This window comes from Parasteatoda tepidariorum, chromosome 10 (genome assembly GCF_982258835.1).
Source record: "Parasteatoda tepidariorum strain Cologne lab strain chromosome 10, Ptep-v5.0, whole genome shotgun sequence".
NCBI classification, from domain to species: Eukaryota; Metazoa; Arthropoda; class Arachnida; order Araneae; family Theridiidae; genus Parasteatoda; species Parasteatoda tepidariorum.
In genome coordinates, this window is record NC_141764.1 from 43600845 (window position 1) to 43623213 (window position 22369).

General features: G+C 26.3%; 1 protein-coding gene across 4 annotated transcripts in view; it reads right to left on the reverse strand.

Moving 5' to 3' along the window:
* LOC107455980 (cell adhesion molecule Dscam1) overlaps nucleotides 1-22369 on the reverse strand; it is a 456371-nt gene that overhangs the window by 256061 nt on the left and 177941 nt on the right. For all 4 annotated transcript variants that reach the window (XR_015429973.1, XR_015429972.1, XM_087154010.1 and 1 more), the window contains exons 7-9: nucleotides 3884-4090; nucleotides 1997-2197; nucleotides 418-579 (exon numbers count right to left, since the gene is read on the reverse strand). Coding sequence is in view for 2 of the 4 variants with exons in the window: in XM_087154010.1 (XP_087010136.1) it covers nucleotides 418-579; nucleotides 1997-2197; nucleotides 3884-4090 (570 nt within the window). In the remaining 2 variants the exon portion in view is untranslated. The remainder of the gene's footprint in view (nucleotides 1-417; nucleotides 580-1996; nucleotides 2198-3883; nucleotides 4091-22369) is intronic.

Genomic DNA, 22369 nt, shown 5'->3' on the forward strand with positions numbered 1-22369 from the left:
CAAAAACAAACACAGAATAATAAATTTTTCAAATAGTTATCTTATATTGATAATGATAACTTATGGAATATCAAAGATTTACGCTATGAAAGTGTCTCTGAAAAAATAAATGCAAAGCAATAATATAAAGATCTGAAAATATTTGATAAACACTTCATTTTTGTCGTCGAATCTATACATTGGTACAAAAGAAGTAAATCCCATAAAAATTCCTTGTAAATAGCGAACGTTAAAGTTATTTCTTAAAAAAATAATTTAGATTCAAACGTTGTATACTTTTATTTTAAAGCTTAGCAATTAAATTAAACAATGAAACGATTCCAAATTTTTCTTTACAGAAAAAAATATTTAAAAATGCATAAAATGGTAAAATATTATTCTTTCAGAATAAACTGATTATAAAAAATGTTTACATACCCATGACTTGAACAAACACGTCTTTTTGAGAGCGATCACCGTCTTTATTTTCAGCGATACAAGTATATTTTCCTTCATCCGCTTTCTTGTTTACTTCTCTGATAATCAATGTGCCATTTGGAAACACCTGTTGTCTGTGATTTTGGGGTAGCACTCTTGAATCTAAGAAGAAACGTAGTCAAAGCGTAGTTAAAAAAAATTACTTTTCATGAAGATTAAAAATTTTCTTATGTATACATTTTAACTTTGATGGAAAAAATGTCTCAAACAATTTTTACTTTAACTGAATTTGAAACCTCATGTATATATACATATATATATATATATATATATATATATATATATATATATATATATATATATATATATATATATATATATATATATATATATATATATATATATGATAACGACTATTTGCTTTTACCATTCTTGTTTCTCTACAATTTAGTTTTTTATTTTATTCATGTTTTTCATGTTAATTTGTATATATATATATATATATATATATATATATATATATATATATATATATATATATATATATATATATATATATATATATATATATATATATATATATATATATATATATATATAAATTTTATTATAAACATTTGAATTATAGTATATTTGTCAAAAAGTTTATTACTTTTGTGGCAAAATCACATATCTTTAGCTTTAAATTTAAAACAAAAATATGAAATTTGGTGTCAGCTTTTGAATGTAATGCAGAGTTATAAAAATAAAAATTTATGTTTGCAAAACATGTTAAAAATATTATATTATTTAGATTTCAATTTAAAATTTGTTAAGCTTCAAACATAATTTACTCTTGTATTTTTTTCGATGCATCTAGTGCAGATATTTTAAAATTTTTATAATAAGTATAAAATTATTACCAAGGAAAAGAAAACTCCAGTTTGAAATTAAGGTATACTATATTTATATTTTAAAATTATGAAATTTTAATTAAGCATAATATAATATCGTGGAGCGAAAAATTTAAAAAAAAAGTAATCTTTCTAACAATAATTTTACGCGGATCAGAGAAGTTATTATGCATCGACTCGAGAAAGCTGGGTTTTATGCAACTATCATTAAAGGCTCGATTCTTTCAATTAATTCTCTAATTTACCATATTATTATAATCTATCCGTTGTATTATTTTTTAATTACTTATTACTTAACATTAACTTTGGCCGGATTTTTTCCTTCATTTAACTTTACTATTCAGAAAAAAAATCTCCATAATAATTAAAGTTACAAAAAAAAACGTTATATACTATTAAAAAAATCTAATTACTTTCATCGATATGCATTTCAGAAATTCTTTTCATACTATTTTCTTCTCACAAATTACAATTTTTCTGTATTTTCATTCACTTTGTTGAATTTTTGCTGCTTGTTAAACTTTTCTTTTTCGTTTCTCACGAATGATTTTTTCAACATTTTATCGGCTTTTAAATTAAACTTTTTGCTGCATTGTACAAATTTCTTTGACGTTAGTGATTTTGAGTGATTAATCATTTAATTAATCAATACTGTCCCGTGATGTATAAAATAGTTTCATACATACCTCTTGTCCAAGATATACTTGATAAAGGGTGCCCTCCGGCCGGGCATGGAAGAATGGTAATGTCACCCGCCAAAGCAGTGACATTTGGCATCTGTCTAATCGTTGGTGGGCCAAAAACATTTACTCTTGCTGAATGAATCACAGTCCCAACTTCATTTGTAGCTTTACAAGAAAATAAACCACCATCCTCCACTTGAATACCTAAATAGAAATGCTTCACTTCAGTACACGTACTATTTGGCAATCACGAGATGGCCACGAATGACGTTATTGTTAACATGGCTTATCTTGTGAATGCCAGATAGTAGATGAATGCTAATAAATCTAAAATAATGTCAAGGTATCTATTTTGAAGAATATATATATATATATATATATATATATATATATATATATATATATATATATATATATATATATATATATATATATATATATATATATATATATATATATATATATATATATATATATATATTTATATATATATATATACTTAAAATAATACAGCTATAATTATAGAGACAGGCTATGTAGTGCATATACTGACGGCAGTTAATGAAATACAAATTAATTGCGCAATTTCATTAGTAGCTAAAAATTGTAATTGATTTTGATAGAATAATACTGCTAAATGCGTTTATTTATGGTTATAATTAAATGTTATGCTCCATGTTTTTTTCGCATCTAAGTAAATTTTAAATCACAGAATATCATCGCTTTAATAAATAAAATCATTCATCAAAAAGTTTTATTTTAATTAAAGATTTTGTTTACCAAAAATACAGTCATAATATGGGCAAATTCATTTTAATAAAATTAACAGTTTTAAACCCCATTAAAATTCCCATTACAGACGATTTCTTAAAATATTGCATTAAATATTATTTAAAAAATGAAAATGCAATTTATCAATATTAAGTCATTTTTTCGCTCTGCTGAAATAATATTAAATGTAATTATAGTTATGTACTTTAATGCATTGAACTAAACAGAAATTTTTATTTGAGATAACAACACAACAGACTTTTTTGTTGTCTCTTTATGTTATATTTACCGACTCAAGAATTTAACTGTTAAGGTAATAGAAACACTTCTGAATATTCTTCGAGCTAAACGTCTCTTATTGTTTGTTCTAAACAACTCATTTCGTACTTGTGATTTTATGTATATTCACTGAAAAAATTCCGGATCAAATTGCGGTAAAAGTTAACAGGACTCAGTGTATCTATCTTTTTTACCGTAAAATCCATTTTTACCCGGAACATGTTAAGGAACAAAAAATCTGATAGACCGTGATTTTTGCAGTAAGCCTTACCGTAAAATCACTGAATGAATCTAACTCTTATTACAAAAGTTACAGTAAAATATTTGATGGTAAAAGGGGAATATTTACTGAATTATGTACACTAAATGCATATTCACTGAAAAAATTCCGGATCAAATTGCGGTAATGGTAAACAGCACTCAGGGTACTGATCCTTTACCGTGAAATCCATTTTTACTGGAACATGTTACGGAACAAAAAATTCGATGGACCGTGATTTTTACAGTAAAAAATACCGTAAAATCACTCTTATTGCAAAAGTTACAGTAAAATATTTGATGCCAGAATTGTGTGTTTATACCAGAATTGTTTACAGTGTGTGATTTTATCTATATAATTCATTTAATATTAAGTGCGTGTTAATTTCAGTAGTGATATTAATTCTTATATTTATAAATTCTCATTATTTGGCTATGATAAATAAATTCAATGCATATAATGTATTAATTTTAACGCAAGTAAAAATAATTATACAAATGATAAATACAAAATCATTTTTCTTCATTTGTCCTAATCACAAACAAGTGCTTTAAAGTATTAAGAGTAACAAAATAACTTACTCGTGATATTAACGTAACTGACTACTCTGCTGTCTCTTGTGACGTAATCACCAACTCTAAAACGTAACTGTTCAGGAAGTGGTAATGAGTCTAACTTCCAAGTTACTTGTGGTAAAGGGCTGCCAGTTGCCATACATTTCAACGAAACTGAAACTCCAGGATACACTGTTTTATCAGAAAATAGCTCTTCTAATAATGGTGGTTCATCTGCAAAATCAAAAAAAAAATTACTTAAAGGTATTTTTTAGAAAATGCATTTATTATTGCAAAATAATGAATTAAAAATAACATTTTAAACTAAGCTACTAATCACTAAGAACTAAGGACAAAGTTGAAAGTCACTTTGTGTGACAACAACGAATCTCGACTCCTGTAAAGACCAATTTGATTTCTTTAATTGAAAAGCAACAATGAAAAAACGCAAAAAAACATTTTAAATAATATTAAACAAAGGTTGTCTAATTTAAAGAGCATATCAGAGCCTTTTTCCATCAAAAGTAAAGCATAATCAATCCAAAAGCTTTTCGATTTTTCTTATGCTCTGTTTTTGCTGTTGTTTCCTTACGTTGTTTGACTTACGAGCTTTGAATAAAAACTAAAACATACTTCTTTCTGGGTACATAATTTTGTTAAAGGTAACAAACTTGAAGCAGAAAAAATTCGAAACATCATTTTCGGTTAGTAAAATATGTGTTCAAATCTTAAAAGTCTATTGCTTCACTTATTAACAGGCATTGACAAAAAATACTCCATCATTCTTAAAAACAATTAAAATGTCAAGGATGCTTACTTTCGATATTATTACCTTCATATAAATAAATTGTTTTAATGAATAAGTCAAACATTTAACAATTTTTATTTAGACATTTGAAAATTTAAAGGTAGTTAGTAACTTGTGACCGAAAGTTAATAATGTTACAAACTTGTTTAAAATAAAATTTTTCCTTGAACAAAAATTTACTTTTCTTCCGAACAATATGCGAGAATTCAGAAATAAATTCAATTTTTAGTTCAATGATAATGAAAAAGTAAACATAAAATAATTAAAAATTTGTGATATTAACCCAAAAAAAAAACACAAACAATTACTTAATTTAGGAAAAACCATAACATATTTTTTTAATTTAAATAAAATTAGAGTATTTTATTTAAATTGATAATTTTTAAAGTTTCTTTGTATTATTAAATTCCCGTTAGATCTCATAGTAATGAAATATAAAACGAAACAACTTTTTGGAATGGAATGAAAAAAAATTGGAAATGAAAAACCATGTTCAAAATAAAATCATTCATTAAGCAAGAATTTTGCTCTTCTTCCAAAAAATCTGCGAGAATATGGAAAACAATTCAATTTCTAGTTAAAAGTTAAAGAAAAAAAATTCAAAATACAGTAAAATGCATGATGTTAACCTAAGAAAACAAATATATAATTTGAGCAAAACCTTAAACTAAATTTGCGGTGAATTCAAATAAATTTCAATATTTTATTCAAATATTCAAAATTCAAATATTTATTATAATTCAAATATTTATTATAATTCAAATATTTATTATAATTCAAATATTTTATTATAATTTGTAGTCCACGTTGGATTATATTATTATTACATTCTCATTAAATCTCATACTAACAAAATATAAAGCAAACCTGCATTTCAAAATGAAAAGAAGTTAAAAGGAAATGCAAAATCAAGTTTGGTTTATTTAAGAATCACTAATATTTACGCATTTTAAGTCTTAAGTCTTTGCATCAAATACTGAATTTATTAAGTTGCATTTAGTAAAAATGTTCTACAAAGTAACAGACATTGAAAATATTTTAAACTTCTTAAATTAAGATCTAAAATTAATCTGCATGTCACATAAATTTTTGAGGATTTGAAAAAAAATTTCTTTAATGTTAAAAGCAAGTTGAAAAGTACAATCGTTTTTAAAAAATCTTTCAGAAAATCTGAAATCCTACAAAAGACTTAATCTATTTTTTTCTATTTTTAAGAAAGTTTTCAATTTAAGCCGCCTGTGAATAATTAACATTTTTAAAACAGATATAAAACTTCGAATTGATAACTTAAAGCCACATACAAAAGTTATTAAAAACTAGTTATCTTCCAAAACAGTGCTTTTCCAAATTTATTAAGTTTCGTTATTTTACAGAAACGTCTCATTTAATTCTTTCACAGATGACTCTGGACACATTAGAAACATATGCTTTTGCGAAGTCATTATTATTGGCGAATTCATTCTGAAAACTAAAAAACACTAGAGCGTTCAAATAATATGCATAATGCAACACATTGCGCCAGCGTTGGTCACATGTTTTTCTCATTTGCATCATATGTTATGAAGGAGGAAATTAGGATAAAGAGTAAAGAAGGAAACTCAAAATAATTCTCATGCAAATTTTCAGGAAAAAAAATTAAACAAATATTAAACGTTTCGCAGATAAGGAAAGATCAAACAAAGTAATTTGATATCATGGATAGACAGAAAAGTTTTAGCATATATATATATTATAGTTATATAGTTAAAGTTTTATATATATATATATATATATATATATATATATATATATATATATATATATATATATATATATATATATATATATATATATATATATATATATATATATATATATATATATATATATATATATATATATATATATATATATATATATATATATATATATATATATATATATATATATATATATATATATATATATATATATATATATATATATATATATATATATATATATATATATATATATATATATGGGTCATTCTCACGAAAACTGTCATTTTTCAGTTCATAAGATCCCAAAAAAGTAAAGTGAATAAAAAGCTCTGAAACTTTTTATATGAATAGAAATATGTAATGGCATTATAAAGAAAGTATATAGCCTATAAATTATACTTAATAATTAAATTAATTAATTTTTTAAATAATTAATTTATAATTAATTAATTTATAATAATGAATTAATTAATTTAATAAATAAATTAATTAATTTAATAAATTAATTTATTAATTTTTCAATTTATTTTTCAAATTAATTAATAAGTAAATTTATTATTTTAACTATTCAAAAAGTGAGGGAATGATATTTTATTTTAATACAGGTTTTTATCTAAGTTACATCTACCTAAAGTTGGAAAATGATAACATACTAAGTATATCTAGTATTTATTATAATTTAGTCTTATATATTAAATAGTTTTTACAGGTTTGGGAAATAAAATTGGCTGGCACGATTGAACAAAAAAAAATTTAATAATATACTCATCTTGAATCATTCCCTCACTTCAGCGTCATTCCCTCACTTTATACACTAGTGAGGGAATGACGAATTCAGAAAAATTTGAAAATAACAGTTAGGCCTAATTAATTTCTGAAGTCAATCACATACAATTATATTCATACAAGAAAGCAACATATAATTATCCACTTTCTCGATGAAGTTGTATTTTATTTTACTCTGAAAAATGACATGAGCGAATGACAAATGTAAAAAATTTTACCTGGTTTGACTCATTCAAATTTATTCCACAGTAAAGCTTCTTTAAGTGGAAGATGGAAACATACTGCAATTTTGTTCTATGATATTGTTAACTTCTGAAGTTTTTATTAAAATATTTTTATTCTAAGAAGATTGCAGGTGATAAGAGCATTGTTGTGAGAGAATGACGCGAAACACTGGGGACAAAGTTTAAAATAGTGCTGTGTTAATATTTTTATCAGAAATTAAATTTAAAATTGATTTTCTGAATTCTATATTTCAGTATTCTGAAATAAAAAACATGAATTTGTAAAAAAAAAAAAATTTCAGAAACAATTTTTTTTTTTTTAAATCAGCAGTGGGGACAAGTGAGGGAATGACATATTGGTATATTTTAATTACCTAAAATAAATAAAAAATGAAAATTGATGATTTTATTTTTATTCTTTTATTAGCTTGCATTCTGAAGGACACTTTCCCTGAATTTTTTTTTCGTAAGCTGTAAAACAAACATAAAATATACTGGGGACATGAAAATGACTGTTTTTGTGAGAGTGACCCATATATATATATATATATATATATATATATATATATATGTTACCGTTAAAGTATGAAATTCGTTATTTTATAGAACGCCTAGTTATTTCATAGAATAACGATCTGCAGCCCGTTAAAGTGTAAAATCGCCAGGGTAAAATGATTACATATCACAGGGATTTGAAAAATGTTCGTGTAAAACCCAGTGTGGGAAAAAAATGTTTTTGTTTTAGAAATAATGTTCTTTGTAATTCCAAGTGTCATTTTAGTAATCCTTGTTGTAACAAATGATTTTATGGTACGTTTCCATAAATACCATTTATACGCTGCATAAATTAGATAAATTGCTTTGTTTTCATTATTTTTGTCTATCATTAGTTTACTTATAGAATACCTAGTTATTTCATATTAGCTAATTTTTTTATTTTACACTTTAACTGTCTCTCATTAGTTAATTTATAGAATAACTAGTTATTTCATAGAATAACTAGTTAAAGTGTCAAATTAATAACATATTACACACTTTAACGGACACGATCAGTTATTTCATGGAATAACTAGGTATTCTATGAAATAACTGCATTATATACTTTAACGGTAACATATATATATATATATATATATATATATATATATATATATATATATATATATATATATATATATAACGATACCCCTTCCACTTAAAATGTAGTATAATATTGTTTCCCACAAAAAAAGAAAAATGATAAACTTCATCTTGCTCACTAATAACTGCAATGGGTAAGATGACTAACTTATAACAATACTAATCAGGTTGAAAAGATTTATTTTTAAAAATGTCGAGAGTCCACAGTACTAAGAAATTTCTTTAAAAATATTAAGATGAGTCTAAAAATGTAATGTCACATTTACTTTCAACTTTCGATAAATATTCCCTGCTTTATGAGCAGGAGCAGGCACCTGCTGAAAAATCCAATCGTCTCTTTTGGTTAGTGATGCATCCAGTTCTTCACTATCCGGTTGAAGATAGTGGTTTGTAAACTTTTTTCATGAATTTCAGTCTTTCTCGTAGAAATGACTCTCTGTCACGGATTTACAGCAAAACCTTCACCTAATCACAATAGAAGCTAGGTAATCATCTATCTGTTCATAGTTCCTCCTCCTTTACGCTTGTACCCTCCTTGTGAGTGATCATTCTGGTGCTTGAATGATTCTTCAATGTAACAAAATTGTTCTCATGGATTAAAAAAAAAAATCCTTATAAACTTAATGGCTATATATATATATATATATATATATATATATATATATATATATATATATATATATATATATATATATATATATATATATATATATATATATATATATATGTAAACAAAAATTAACATGAAAAACATGAATAAAATAAAAACACTAAATTGAAGAGAAACAAGAATGGTGAAAGCAATAGTCGTTATCAAGACACATCTATTGCTATAAATGCGATATTTCTGAATAAAGAATAATTATCCTAAGATAAAAATTATTCTTTCGATGTGTTGATATCGCAAAAAACAAATAGTTGAAAAATTATGAAATAAAAGTAAAAAGTAATCAAACTTACCGGCGTGTAGCAAAATGCGGTTTTAGGTTTAAAAGTATAATAATTAAACAGTAAGTGAAATTAGCAAAGAGGTTGTTGTTGTTTCTTATCCTCTAATCGTCTGACAAAGTCAGACAAGATCCAGTAGGTTTCTTACCCGCAAAAAGTCGATTACAAGAAGTGGAGAAGCATATAAGTCCTCCTTGGAAAGGTCCAAGCGAAGAGGTAAATATTTGAAGTGGTGCTTATAGTTTGAATCGAATAAAATAAATAAAAATATATATTTGATCGAAGTAGAAAAACTTTTAAGTAAGTAAAATATTAGTGCTGCCATCTTTGAGAAGAATTAGCAAAAATTCGGAAATTAAACTATTAAAACCCAAAATGGAGAAAAGGGAATTAAATTAATTAAAAAAAAACATTCATTGCCATCCCATCGTTTATAGGGTAACTTAGGTAAAAGTCATAGCCTGCACATCATACGGATAGAAAGCCGTTTATAGACTTTATCCTTCATTCATCCATCCTTACATAATTTTATAGAACAAATATATATATATATATATATATATATATATATATATATATATATATATATATATATATATATATATATATATATATATATATATATATATATATATATATATATATAATATTTTTATCCATTACTAAAGCTGCTTCTGGTGTTATGTTCCATGAATAAGAAGTTTGAAAGTTATTCCTCGTATAAAGTATTTGTTTAATTTACGGCACATTGTTCTTTTTTACTTGTCTATCAGTTTAGCAAGATGAGTCTTTTTTACTAGGATTTGGGCTAACTCTCACCGTAATTTTTCTTAATGGAAGCTGGAGTTTTTACTCAGTAGGCTAGTTCATTTCTAGAGTAGTCTGCTATCTGCTATGCTGTTAATCTCTAGAAATCTCGTCCCTATTCGACGCATAAGTAACATTTTGATGTCCACACAATTAAAAATCTTAAAATTATTTACAACTTTACTCTTTTACGAAGAGGTTCTGTTTGGCTCTAATTTTACTGCTGCAAAGCTCTGATAGAAAATAAGAACAATAAACGCGGAAGACTTAAATATTTTGAAAAATGTTGCCTACCATCTCTTACAACAAAGTATGAAATTTTTTATTGTGATTTTTTCACAGAAAGTCTACCAGGGTTGGTATTTATATTTCTGGCCTAATAATGAAAAAACAAATATGTAGGATCGAAATTGGTTTTATTGGTTTTCAAAATATTCTCCATGATGATCAATACACTTTTGCATGCGTTTGAACCAATTTTCAAAGCACTTTTTCCAGTCCGATAGAGGTAACTCCAAAACATGCGTTTTGAATGCATCAACCGCTTCTTCGGGGGTCGAAAATCATTGTCCACGTAATTTATTTTTGATGTGTGGGAATAAGAAGAAGTCATTGGGTGCCTAATCAGGGCTGTACGGCGGATGACACATCTGATCGATCCTTCGCTCCGTCAGAAATGCCTTTGATTGAGTCGATGTGTGAGAGCTCGCATTGTTATGATGAAGAATGATTCTCCTATTCTTCTGCTTTTTTCGAATTTCTCCGATGACTTCTGGCAAACAAATGGTCGTGTACCATTCAGAATTGACCGTCTTGCGTTGCTCTAACGCCACTGTTGCCACATGACCGTTAATGCCGAAGAAACAGGCAATCATTTGCTTCGATGTGCTTCTTCCTCGAACAACTTTTGTTGGTTTTGCCTCGACTTGGAAGACCCATACAGTTGATTGCTGTTTTGTTTCCGGCTCATAAGCATAGATCCATGATTCGTCACCTGTGTAGATGTTATACACAGCCTTTGATGCACCTTGAGCGTATTTTTCCAACATTTCCTTGCACCATCGACACGAGCCTTTTTTTTGAGCGTTTGTCCGATTATGCGGGATCCAACGCGAACAAATTATTTTTAAGCTCAAATGTTCATGCAATATTTTATTGATGCTCGTCATACTAATGTCCAAAGACGCCTCTATCTCACGGTATGTCACATGACGATCTTGCTTTATCAGTTCACGCACAGCATCGATCTTTTCTGGCTCAACAACGGATTTTGGACGAACTGCACGGGATTCGTCCTGGATCGAACATCGACCACGATTAAATTCGTTATACCAATTTTTACAGTGCTGTAGGAAGGCGCTTTATCGCTGAATAAAGAATTAAGTTCATCGAAGAACTCTTGTCTTGACAATCCACGTCGAAAGTTATGAAAAATAATGGCACGAAAATGTTCACGATTCAGCTCCCTTTTTTGAAAGAGAAGAACTTTTCAATTTACTGTCAGCAACACAAATGAAGCTATAATGGTAAATCGTCTGCTGAATTTATGTTTAAAAATATCAAACTTTCGATTAAAATCGTCTGCGGTCACCTAGCAACACTTACTGTTGCCAAGGCCAGAAATATAAATAGCAATCCTCGTAATTATCTCGAACGAAAGTTGAGAGAAGTTGAAAATGTCTGCTACGTTTTAGTCTCGATAGTTTTACTATTTCTAAAGTAAAAATTTGAAATCTTTCACGAGTTTTCATCACAGTAGTTTTACTATCTCTAACGACAAACATTAAAATCATCTTCTGCATTTTAGTCACAGAAGTCTCATTATCTCTAACGACAAAATTTTAAAGCATCTACTGCTTTTTAATCTCGGTAAACCTACTATTTCTACCGACAAAGTTTGAAATCTTCTGATACATTTTGGTCACAGTTTTGTAGAAAAGAAAAAAGTGCACCGAGCTATTGAAAATAATAAACTAATAATTCCAATGACTCCGATTTTACTAGAATAAGGATTGATTTTCTCCCATTTTTTACAATTATATTTGGTCATTTTAATTAAAAGAAAATATTTTGTTCAAGCATTACATTCATAATTTTAAAGCTTTTTATATAACAATTCATTTATGATTTTAACGTTCTTCATCATTATTTTTACCGTTGAATGCTGAAACCAATTTTGAATGCTTCTTATACTTTTTTCAATGTGCATTTCATCTTGCAACTTGTGAATTTCATCTTGCAACACTAGTATTGGTAAAAACACAATAATAATAGTAGCATTCCTTAACTAAATGGCTTATGCAATTTCACACTTTAAACCAGTGGTGGGGAAACTTTTTTTAAGACGGACCATTTGTAATAACTAGACAATCGTAGCGGGCCGAAGAATAATGCTTAATCGTTAAAAAATTTATGTGTTCTATAAACATATACAAGAACGCTTTCAAGCATTCTCACGACGGCACTCTTAAACGGGCCGTATTAAACCTTTCCGCGGGCCGGACTTGGCCCGCGGGCCGTAGTTTCCCCATCACTGCTTTAAACTAAACTACAGAAGGAAATTTAGGTGTTGGAAAAAACTTAGCAGGGAAAGTAAATTTTAACGTTTTAGCATCAAAAGTAAATTTAAAAGTTTTTAAAAAAATCTAAGAATTTTAGATGTTTTAAACTTCTAAAAATGTTTGTATTTACTTTGCATAAATTATAATTCATAGTCTTGAAGAAAGTAAGAGTCGAAAGAACCCAGAAACTCAATTATTTAAGCTGAAAACAAATATTTAATGTGTGTCAGCTATCCATAGGAAAGACGTGTTACATAAAAATTTAAAAGAAAAATCAAAACCATAGAGATATTTTTAAAGCAGCTATTTAACATTTTAGTAAAAATGTTCCTTTTAAAGCAAAATAGCAGAAACTAAAAATTTATGAATCTAAATTTCTGTTAAATTTTATTAAACAAATCATAAAATCTGCTCTTTTTTAAAATCATTTGCTATTCAAATATAATTTATGTTGCAATTTCTGTATTTTATTTTGAAACTGCAATTTTAAGAACATAAATTATTAACAAATATTGTCGTGTATATTAGGCAATTTCAAATACGTTTGACAACGTTGGATATTTTCAATGCTGTTTGTGGAAAGTCAGGTTACATTACCAAATAAAATATATATTTGTAATGTACATTGATAAATAGTGTATTGTAGCTTTGTAGGTTTCTTACTGGAAATATAAGCAAAAAAAACTGATTTAAGGATTTTATAGGTAACACATTAAATTAAAATTCCTGGTCACATTAAATGCGCTTTATCTTTTTCTAGGCTCATGTTAGCTTATACTCTCCTTAAATATAATTTAAGATTTTAAGTACTCAACTTTTTCAGTGAACTTAGTCGATATTCGTAAAATGTAAAACAATAAAAAAATCAGTGTTTTATTTATTTTAATTAATTTTACTCTATGGGGGAAATTATGATTAAAAATTATATTTCAATTGGTTTCATCTTATGCACAAGAAAAGATGAAGCATTTATTGAACAATAAATTTCTATGCTATTTACATGAGCTCACTTATACTAGTATATTATTTACATTTAAATTAATATTCAGGAGAAGCGTAATTAATTTGTATTAGAATAGAAGATCTCAAGCATATCCAGTTTAAACTTAATTAATAATACGATAAATGTAATTATTCCTTGAAAAATGAGGTATTTTGTTAAGATGGAATATATAAAGATAAGTACATATTTAAAATAAATAAAAATTAATGATTCAATAAGTTTGAAATCAAAATGGTAAGCAAATAAAGAGAATAGTCTACTAGACTATATGGTTAAAAGGAACAAATGAATCGATAATGATATTCGAGCGTGAGAACTATCTGCTGTGTCCAAGCCATTTAAGCATAATGTAATAACGCCTAATGTACTGGGTAAATATAATTATTTACTTTACGGACTATTACTAGATTATTATAAGCTTATCAAATGATTTAATAGTATTCTAAGTAATTTCCATCCCAAGAAGTTTGCCTTTTACAATTACAAGTGTTTTTAGTTAGCATTATAGATTCATTAGTATTTGCACCAAATTATTATATTATGAAGTGTGCACATATTTTATCCTAAAATGATGCATATAAATTTAAATTAACTTCCAAATCTTAGTTTTTTTTTAAAAGAATCTTTTGTAATTGAAAAGAGCATTTTAACAACTTACTGAGCTTGATAAATGCCAGAAATATATTTTATTTATAACATGAAAAAATTAAATGCTAAAAAATAGTTGCGATCAAAATTATTCAAAATTTTAGCCTATTTCAATCATTTTTGCTTCCAAAAATGATTTAACTAAGAGCACACAGATTTAAAGAAAAATAAATAAAAGAAATTTTTGACTTAGGTTTTTTTAATTTCTTTCGCGATGTTCAATTAAATTTAAAGTTTCCTTATGAAAGTTAATAACGAAAATTAATAATTCCTTTAAATTCTCTTGGTCTTTAATATTATTAATTAAAGACCAAGAGGATTTAAATGAATTTATACGACCAAGAGACTTTAAATGAGTTTATCAATCTTACCCCAAGACATCTACATAAATTATAAAACATGTACAATAAATGTCATAAGAATTGGAAACATTTTATAGAATGATTCCACTTAATAGGAAATAACCAGAATAGTTAATCTGTGAGAATACACCTTATATTTATAATCTATAAATAAATCTTATATAATCTATAAGAATAATTACCTTAGACTTTTAATCTATAATCTTATATAATGATTACGAACTATTACCTTAATATTTTTATGAACAAGTTTCGAAATTGAAAAAAAAATCAAGGTTTTCTTACTCACAACTTTTAATTTATTCTTAACGAATTAAATAATTTAAGTGAACTATTTTTTCTCGCATATACACTCTAAAAAATTCAATTCCGGATCAAATTAAGGTATAAAGTACCGGTACCTTGGGTGCATCATCCTTAAAATTTATTTTACTGTAAAGTCAGTTTTTATCGTAAAATAATACGTCGTAATTTTTACAGTAGTATTTATTTAAATAGAGTGATTCAGTGATTATACGGTAATTATTACTATAAAAATTACGTTATATCATACTTTTTGCTCAGTAATATGTTGTGATAAAGGTAGAGTTTAGTGTACCATAATATGCTAATTTTACCATAATAAGATACGGACATTTTTTACAGTGTACTTCTATTTGCATCGTATAATAAAAAATCTAACATAACAATTTAGAAATTAGTTGTTTCCACACAGTTAACTCGAAATACTCATATTTAATATATATATATATATATATATATATATATATATATATATATATATATATATATATATATATATATATATATATATATATATATATATATATATATATATATATATATATATATATATATATATATATATTCCTTTTTTTGATAAATTCCATAAACACGTTATTACAGGGGATTTAGATATTATTGACAACGATAATATTAAAAAATTTATGTCTTTAGGTTCAAAATTTAGACCATCTTTTCCAACTTCAAAAAACAAAGTTATTTCCATTTTTATTAAAAATCTCGATGATTTTATTTTAAAATTATCTTACAAACATAATTTCCCAATTGAAGGTTTCTTTGAATGGAGAGAGAATATCATTAAAGATTTTAAAATCAATATTAAAAGGGACAAATTAGTTTTTCAAAAGGATTTAATTTTTAACTCTGTTTTAAGACAAGATATTAAAAATATTCAAAATAAATTTTGTATTACCCCTGTTGATAAAGCTAGTAATAATTTTGCAATTATTTGAAAATTTTTTTACAAACAACTTCTTTCCAATGAACTTAATAGCAATATTACCTACAAAAAACTTAACACCAACAGTGATATTATTATTAATAAAATTAATGCTATCTATAAAAGACTTAAAATTAAACCAAATAATATTAACAATTTTCTTTTTCTTTTTGCCAATCCAAAATTCCATAAGACTCCAACCAAATTTAGGTTTATTGCAAGTGGCGTTAATAGTAACATGAAAAAAATCGGTATTTACTTCGAGAACATTCTTAAAAAAGTTTATAACAAAATTAATAAACTTACTAAAAATAATAACTATTTAAATTGGAATATTAAAAATAGCATTCAGGTTTTAAATACACTAAAAACTTTAAAAAATGTTGATTCAATTCACTGTTTTGATTTCGAAAACCTCTATACTTCCCTTCCAACTAATAAAATTCATGATGACCTTCTTCAAATTCATATCATGTTTAATCTCAGTGATATTATTAATGAAGATAACTGGAACTTTCTAGTACATATTAACCTTAACAACAATTATATTCTTTTCAATGACCACCTTTTTCAACAAATTAATGGTATTCCCATGGGAAATAATTTCAGTACTAACATCTGCAATATTTTTCTTTTTCTACAAGAATATAGATTTGTAAAATCACATGTTAATCTTCCAATTGATTCTCTCTTTCTCAGATTCATTGATGATCTATTAGTTATTAATTTTAATGATTTCGATATTCTAGCAAAACATATTTATCTAAATGAATTAATTCTTAATAAAACAAATAATAGTAATTCTTCAGCAAATTTTTTAGATTTGACTCTTAATATTAATGCAGATAAAAGTATTACATTTAAACTTTTTGACAAAAGAAATGATTTTAAATTTCCAGTTAAAAAATGCATAGATTTCAACTCTAACTTAGCCAATAAGGTTTTTTCTAATATTATTGCCAATCAAATTCATAGATTTTACAGGAATAATTCTAACTATAACGAGTTTTTATTAGATACTGATATATATAAAAACGATTTAATTAATAGCCATTTTCCTAGTTCATTTCTTAATTTCTATTTTAAAAAAATCTTAAAAAACTTGGTACATTAATTTTTAATTTTTATTTAATTTTTCTGTTTTAAGAATAAGCTCTGATTTTTTCAAGGTAGGAACTAACTATGATAAACTATTCCTAAAGCCACTGGACGGAATAGTTTGGATGTATGACCTTTTATACTGGATTAGTTAAATATTTTTTAGTTACTTTTTAATATTTGTAGCCTCTTAAAATTAATTTAATTTTAATTGTCCAGTATAATAAACAGTTTATTTATTTATTTATTTAATTATTTATTATTTTTGTATAAGTGGAATGGGCTCTGGTTCGTAAAGAACCACCCCAAATGAATGCAGGTGATACGTGTATACTTTAAAATTATGTAAGGCTGTATGAATGAAGAATAAAACCTATAAACGGTTTTCTATTCCTGTATGCAGGCTCTGATTTTTAAATAAGTCACCCTATGAAAGATGGATATGTGTATTCTGTAAAATTATGTTAGAATTTATGAATGAAGGATAAGTCTATAAACGGCTTTCTATCCTGACAGACTGACTTTTAAATTAATTTCCCTATAAATGATTTATTTATTTATTTTTTCTTTTTAAGACTGCTAATTTATTCAATCCGTTAAACATTTTTATTATTATTTCAATTTTATTACCTTTTTACTAATTGTTTCTCATAGATGGCAGCACTAATATTTTACCTAAACACTTTTTTCTTCGTCTTCGATCAAATGTTTTTTTAATTTTATTATATTCGATTCAAGCTATAAGCAATATTTTACATCTTCGCGATTTTTGTTAACTGTTTTATTATTGTACTTTTAAACCTAAACCGCGTTTTAATTCACGCCGGTAAGTTTGATTTCCTTTTACATTTTCTTTTATTTCATGATTTTTTACAACATAAGGTTTTTTGCGATATCGACACATATAAAGAATAATTTTTATCTTAGGATAATCATTCTTTATTCAGAAATATCGCATTTATAGCAATAGATGTGTCTTGACAACGACTATTTGCTTTTACCATTCTTGTTTCTCTACCATTTAGTTTTTATTTTATTCATGTTTTTCATGTTAATTTGTGTATATATATATATATATATATATATATATATATATATATATATATATATATATATATATATATATATATACGCTCTATAACAAAAAAATCGACGCACCAAGAAGCAATCATCCGATTGTTTTGAAATTTCGTATGCATGAATGTTTTGAACAGATATGGCTGGAATGATGCCGACTGGGGACGTATAGTCCTTAGCGACGAATCCCGCTTCCAATTGTGTCCTGACGATCATCGAAGACGTGTTTTGAGACCCATAGGGCAGAGGAGGGATCCTGCCTTCCCTATTGCACGCCACACAGGCACTCAACAAGGCATTATGGTCTGGGGTGCCATTTCCTTTGACAGCCGGATCCCTTTGGTCATCATTAGAGGGACACTTACTGCACAGCGATACGTTGACGACTTCCTAACATCTATTTTGCTACCATTCCTTCTGCGGCACCCTGGGCTGTTTTTTCAGCAGCACAATGCCAGAGCACATACGGCACGTGTTGCTATGAACTTCAACACATGCAAGCTTGTCAAACTCTTCGTTGGTCTGCCAGATCACCAGATCTCTCTCCCATCGAGCATGTCTGGGATATGATGAGAAGGCGATTGCATCTGGCACGGAATGTTGATGAACTCGTTCGACAATTGGATCGAATTTGGCAGGAAATACCACAAGAGACGATCCGGGAGCTTTATCGGTCTATGACGCGCCGTGTGGCAGCTTGTATCCAGGTTAGAGGCGGGTCAACACCTTATTGAACTTGTTACTGTAACTCTGCAATAAATTATTAAATTGCTCTGAAATTTTAATCATTTACTATTCTGTACATTGTCTTCCTATCCACCAATTTTCGTTTTAATCGGACAACTCCTTCTTGGTACATCGATTTTTTTGTTGTAGAGTGTATATATATATATATATATATATATATATATATATATATATATATATATATATATATATATATATATATATATATATATATATATATATATATATATATATATATATATATATATATATATATATATATATATATATATATATATATATATATATATACAATTTATTTCAAACATTAGGCATCAGCTCATATAAATTGTTTACCATGATTAATTAGATAATTATTGCTTTGTTTAAGAATCTTACATAATTATTATTTATTAGAAAATAATAAAACGTAACCATAGTTTCTGATGGAAGATATTTTTAAGCAGAAAGAAAGCATCGTTTCTATAAATGTTTTTTAAAGATAGTATTTTACAAATTCTTTATTAACGTTTAATAAAGCAAAATATAAAAGATGCAAAAGTGTTTAAAGAAAATAAGTTTGTTTAAAAATGCATTCATGACTTTATTCGATTTTTGTTTGCCTCACGTAGATTTGTTTTGTTTAAAAAAGAATAAAAAAATATATTAGTATGTATTAAAATACATTTTTTACATTTTAATGGAAACGAAATTATCTTATTAAGAATATTTTTAACGATTGCATTTAGTTAAAGTCGGCGTTAAGGTTTGATATATATCGCAAAATTTGAATTTATTTCTACTTTTAGTTACGAACTTATTTGGATTTAAGTTGTTCACAAAATCCAGTTAATCATTCGCCATGTTTAATTAACTCTCTTTGTCTGTTTTTATTAAAAAATAAGAGTAAAAAATAACCTTAGTTTCTGTAAACTTTCTCTAAACAGAAAATAAAACAGCATCATCTTATGCTGAAATATTTTTAAATATACATTCGATGGTATATTACTTATTTTCCTTATTTTGGAAATATCGAGAAAACACACTTATCTTCAAAGGAACGAAAATTCTGAGTTTCTGAATATTTAATACGGAATGGAAGGTTTTTTTTTTATGTTTCTTATGTATATGAAAAACTGCTTAAAAATTGATGTTTTATATATATTGCTAGAATCGAACATGAATCTCTTAATGCTGATGAAATATTTATTTCTTCTCTTAAATGTATTACAAATATGATATTTTAGAAGAGATAAGTATCATAAAATAAATTTAATTATGTTTAATGTATCACTTTTAAACTAAAGTATGATTGTGGAGTAATTTTTGTATTCATGAGTCTCAAAATTCAAGGGGCGAAAATTTAATTGTAGTTAATGTATTTGGAAATCTCGACACTTAGGAAAACATTTCAAATGCGACGCAGTACATTTAAAAGCAAAAAATATTAAAGCCATTAAAAAAAAATATTGAATTTAAATACTTAAACGAAAAAGTAACTTAAATATTTATTTTAAATGACAGAACTACAAAAGTATTACGGCATTTTATGGCTTATTTAATTTTTTTATTCGAAATCTAAATTAATCGTGTTTAAACTTTTAAGCTAAAAAAAGCTTAATTACTCCTTTACTTTCATTCTATCAGTAATTAAATATTCAAATTTTCTTGTAAGGGATATTTTGAGAACAATAAATATTGATTTGGAAAATTTGTCCTTTTTATTGTCAACGACTATTATCGAATATGATATTGTCATAGATATTTGGTTAAATAATAAATTCTTTACATTGAGATAATATTATAATGCATATTAAAATATCCATGCACAGTGCGCAAAACAAAAAATGGACCATCCTGAATAATCGGATCTTCAAGTTCTGCTACTCAATGGTTTGAGGGGGTGACCTCAAATATACTAATTAATTCTAGCAGACAATACTCTAAGTTACGAAATCAGACACAAAATCCTTCTTTTTCTGAATAAACTATCTTTTTTTCAGCGAATTCTGATTTCTAACTCTAGGAGTAAAGGGAGCAGCTACAATCTTTTTTTTTCCTATTCCCACCTGTGTTAACATTTTTCGTCAATTCAGGTATTTACAGGACAGATTTGTTGACCTCTCTTTCAAGGGCACAATATTAGGTGGTCCATCGTTGCTCCCATAGTAAGGACAGGTAGTACAGAGAAGGAAAGAACATCCATGCCTTGCCCGGGATTCGAACCCAAACCCTTTCTGATGCAAGGGCAGTTCCCTAACCCCTTCACAGGCCGGTGGGCAAGGTAGCTACAATCTGAGAAATACGATTACCTTAGTTAAGTCAGGAGAGCGATCCAACCCATTAATGCTATTTTTACGTTTTCCGTATTTTGCTCTATCACGAGAACTTTTTAAGCGTATTTAAAAACTTTTGCAAGCAATTATAAAATTTGTTTGTCCAAACATAATTCCCTTCAAAAAATTTATTTCTCTGAGTATGAATTTATTTTACTATTTCATTTAATAATTGTCGATAAATTTTGGAATTGAAAGGTGCTCACTTTTATTTTTTGAAATAATTACTCAATGTTTGTTTCTAGTATCAAAAATACGTTTAACTTCTTACCGTGTTTCTTAGTTTTACCGAAGCGGAACTGGATTGTAACAGAACAGCTTGTATTCTAACTTGATCACAATCTGAATTCAGTCTAATAAAACATATAAACTCTAGTGTTCAAAGTAGATTCCATTTACTTAAAAAGAATAATCATTTTCTTTACATAATATATTAAGTTTCGTTTCAAAACGTATTCTGGTTGCCTCAGAAAAACAAAATAAGAGAAATCATAATTAGAAATTCAACTCATTTTACTTTTTAATGCCCTTAAGAGCGTTATTGCTTTAGATATCTTTTGAAACAAAAAATATATAATTTAGTCTGCTCATACTATGTGTTAAACCATAACATGATTAGATAGCAGGCATGATTAGTAGCCTAAGAATAACAAATTGAACTTTGAAGTTGTAAAGAATAGTATTATTACTTTGAAATAATTAAACACAATACAAATTATTTTTAAATAAAACAAAATTTGCTTAATTACTTTAAATGTTTTCAATGATATTCCATTTCTAATGTAGAGGAATAAGAATGAAAATAAAAATTATCCATAAATGAATATTAAGAACGTCTTTAATTTAGGAAATTATCAATAGGTTTGGCTTTAAATTATCCAGGGATTTTTTTTAAAAATTTATTGTAGAACACTAATAATTCTTAAGGTATACGACTGGGTTCGACGACTGGTTTTTCTTTGTTTGACAATTGCGTTCATTAAAATTTTAATTACTTTCGGCAA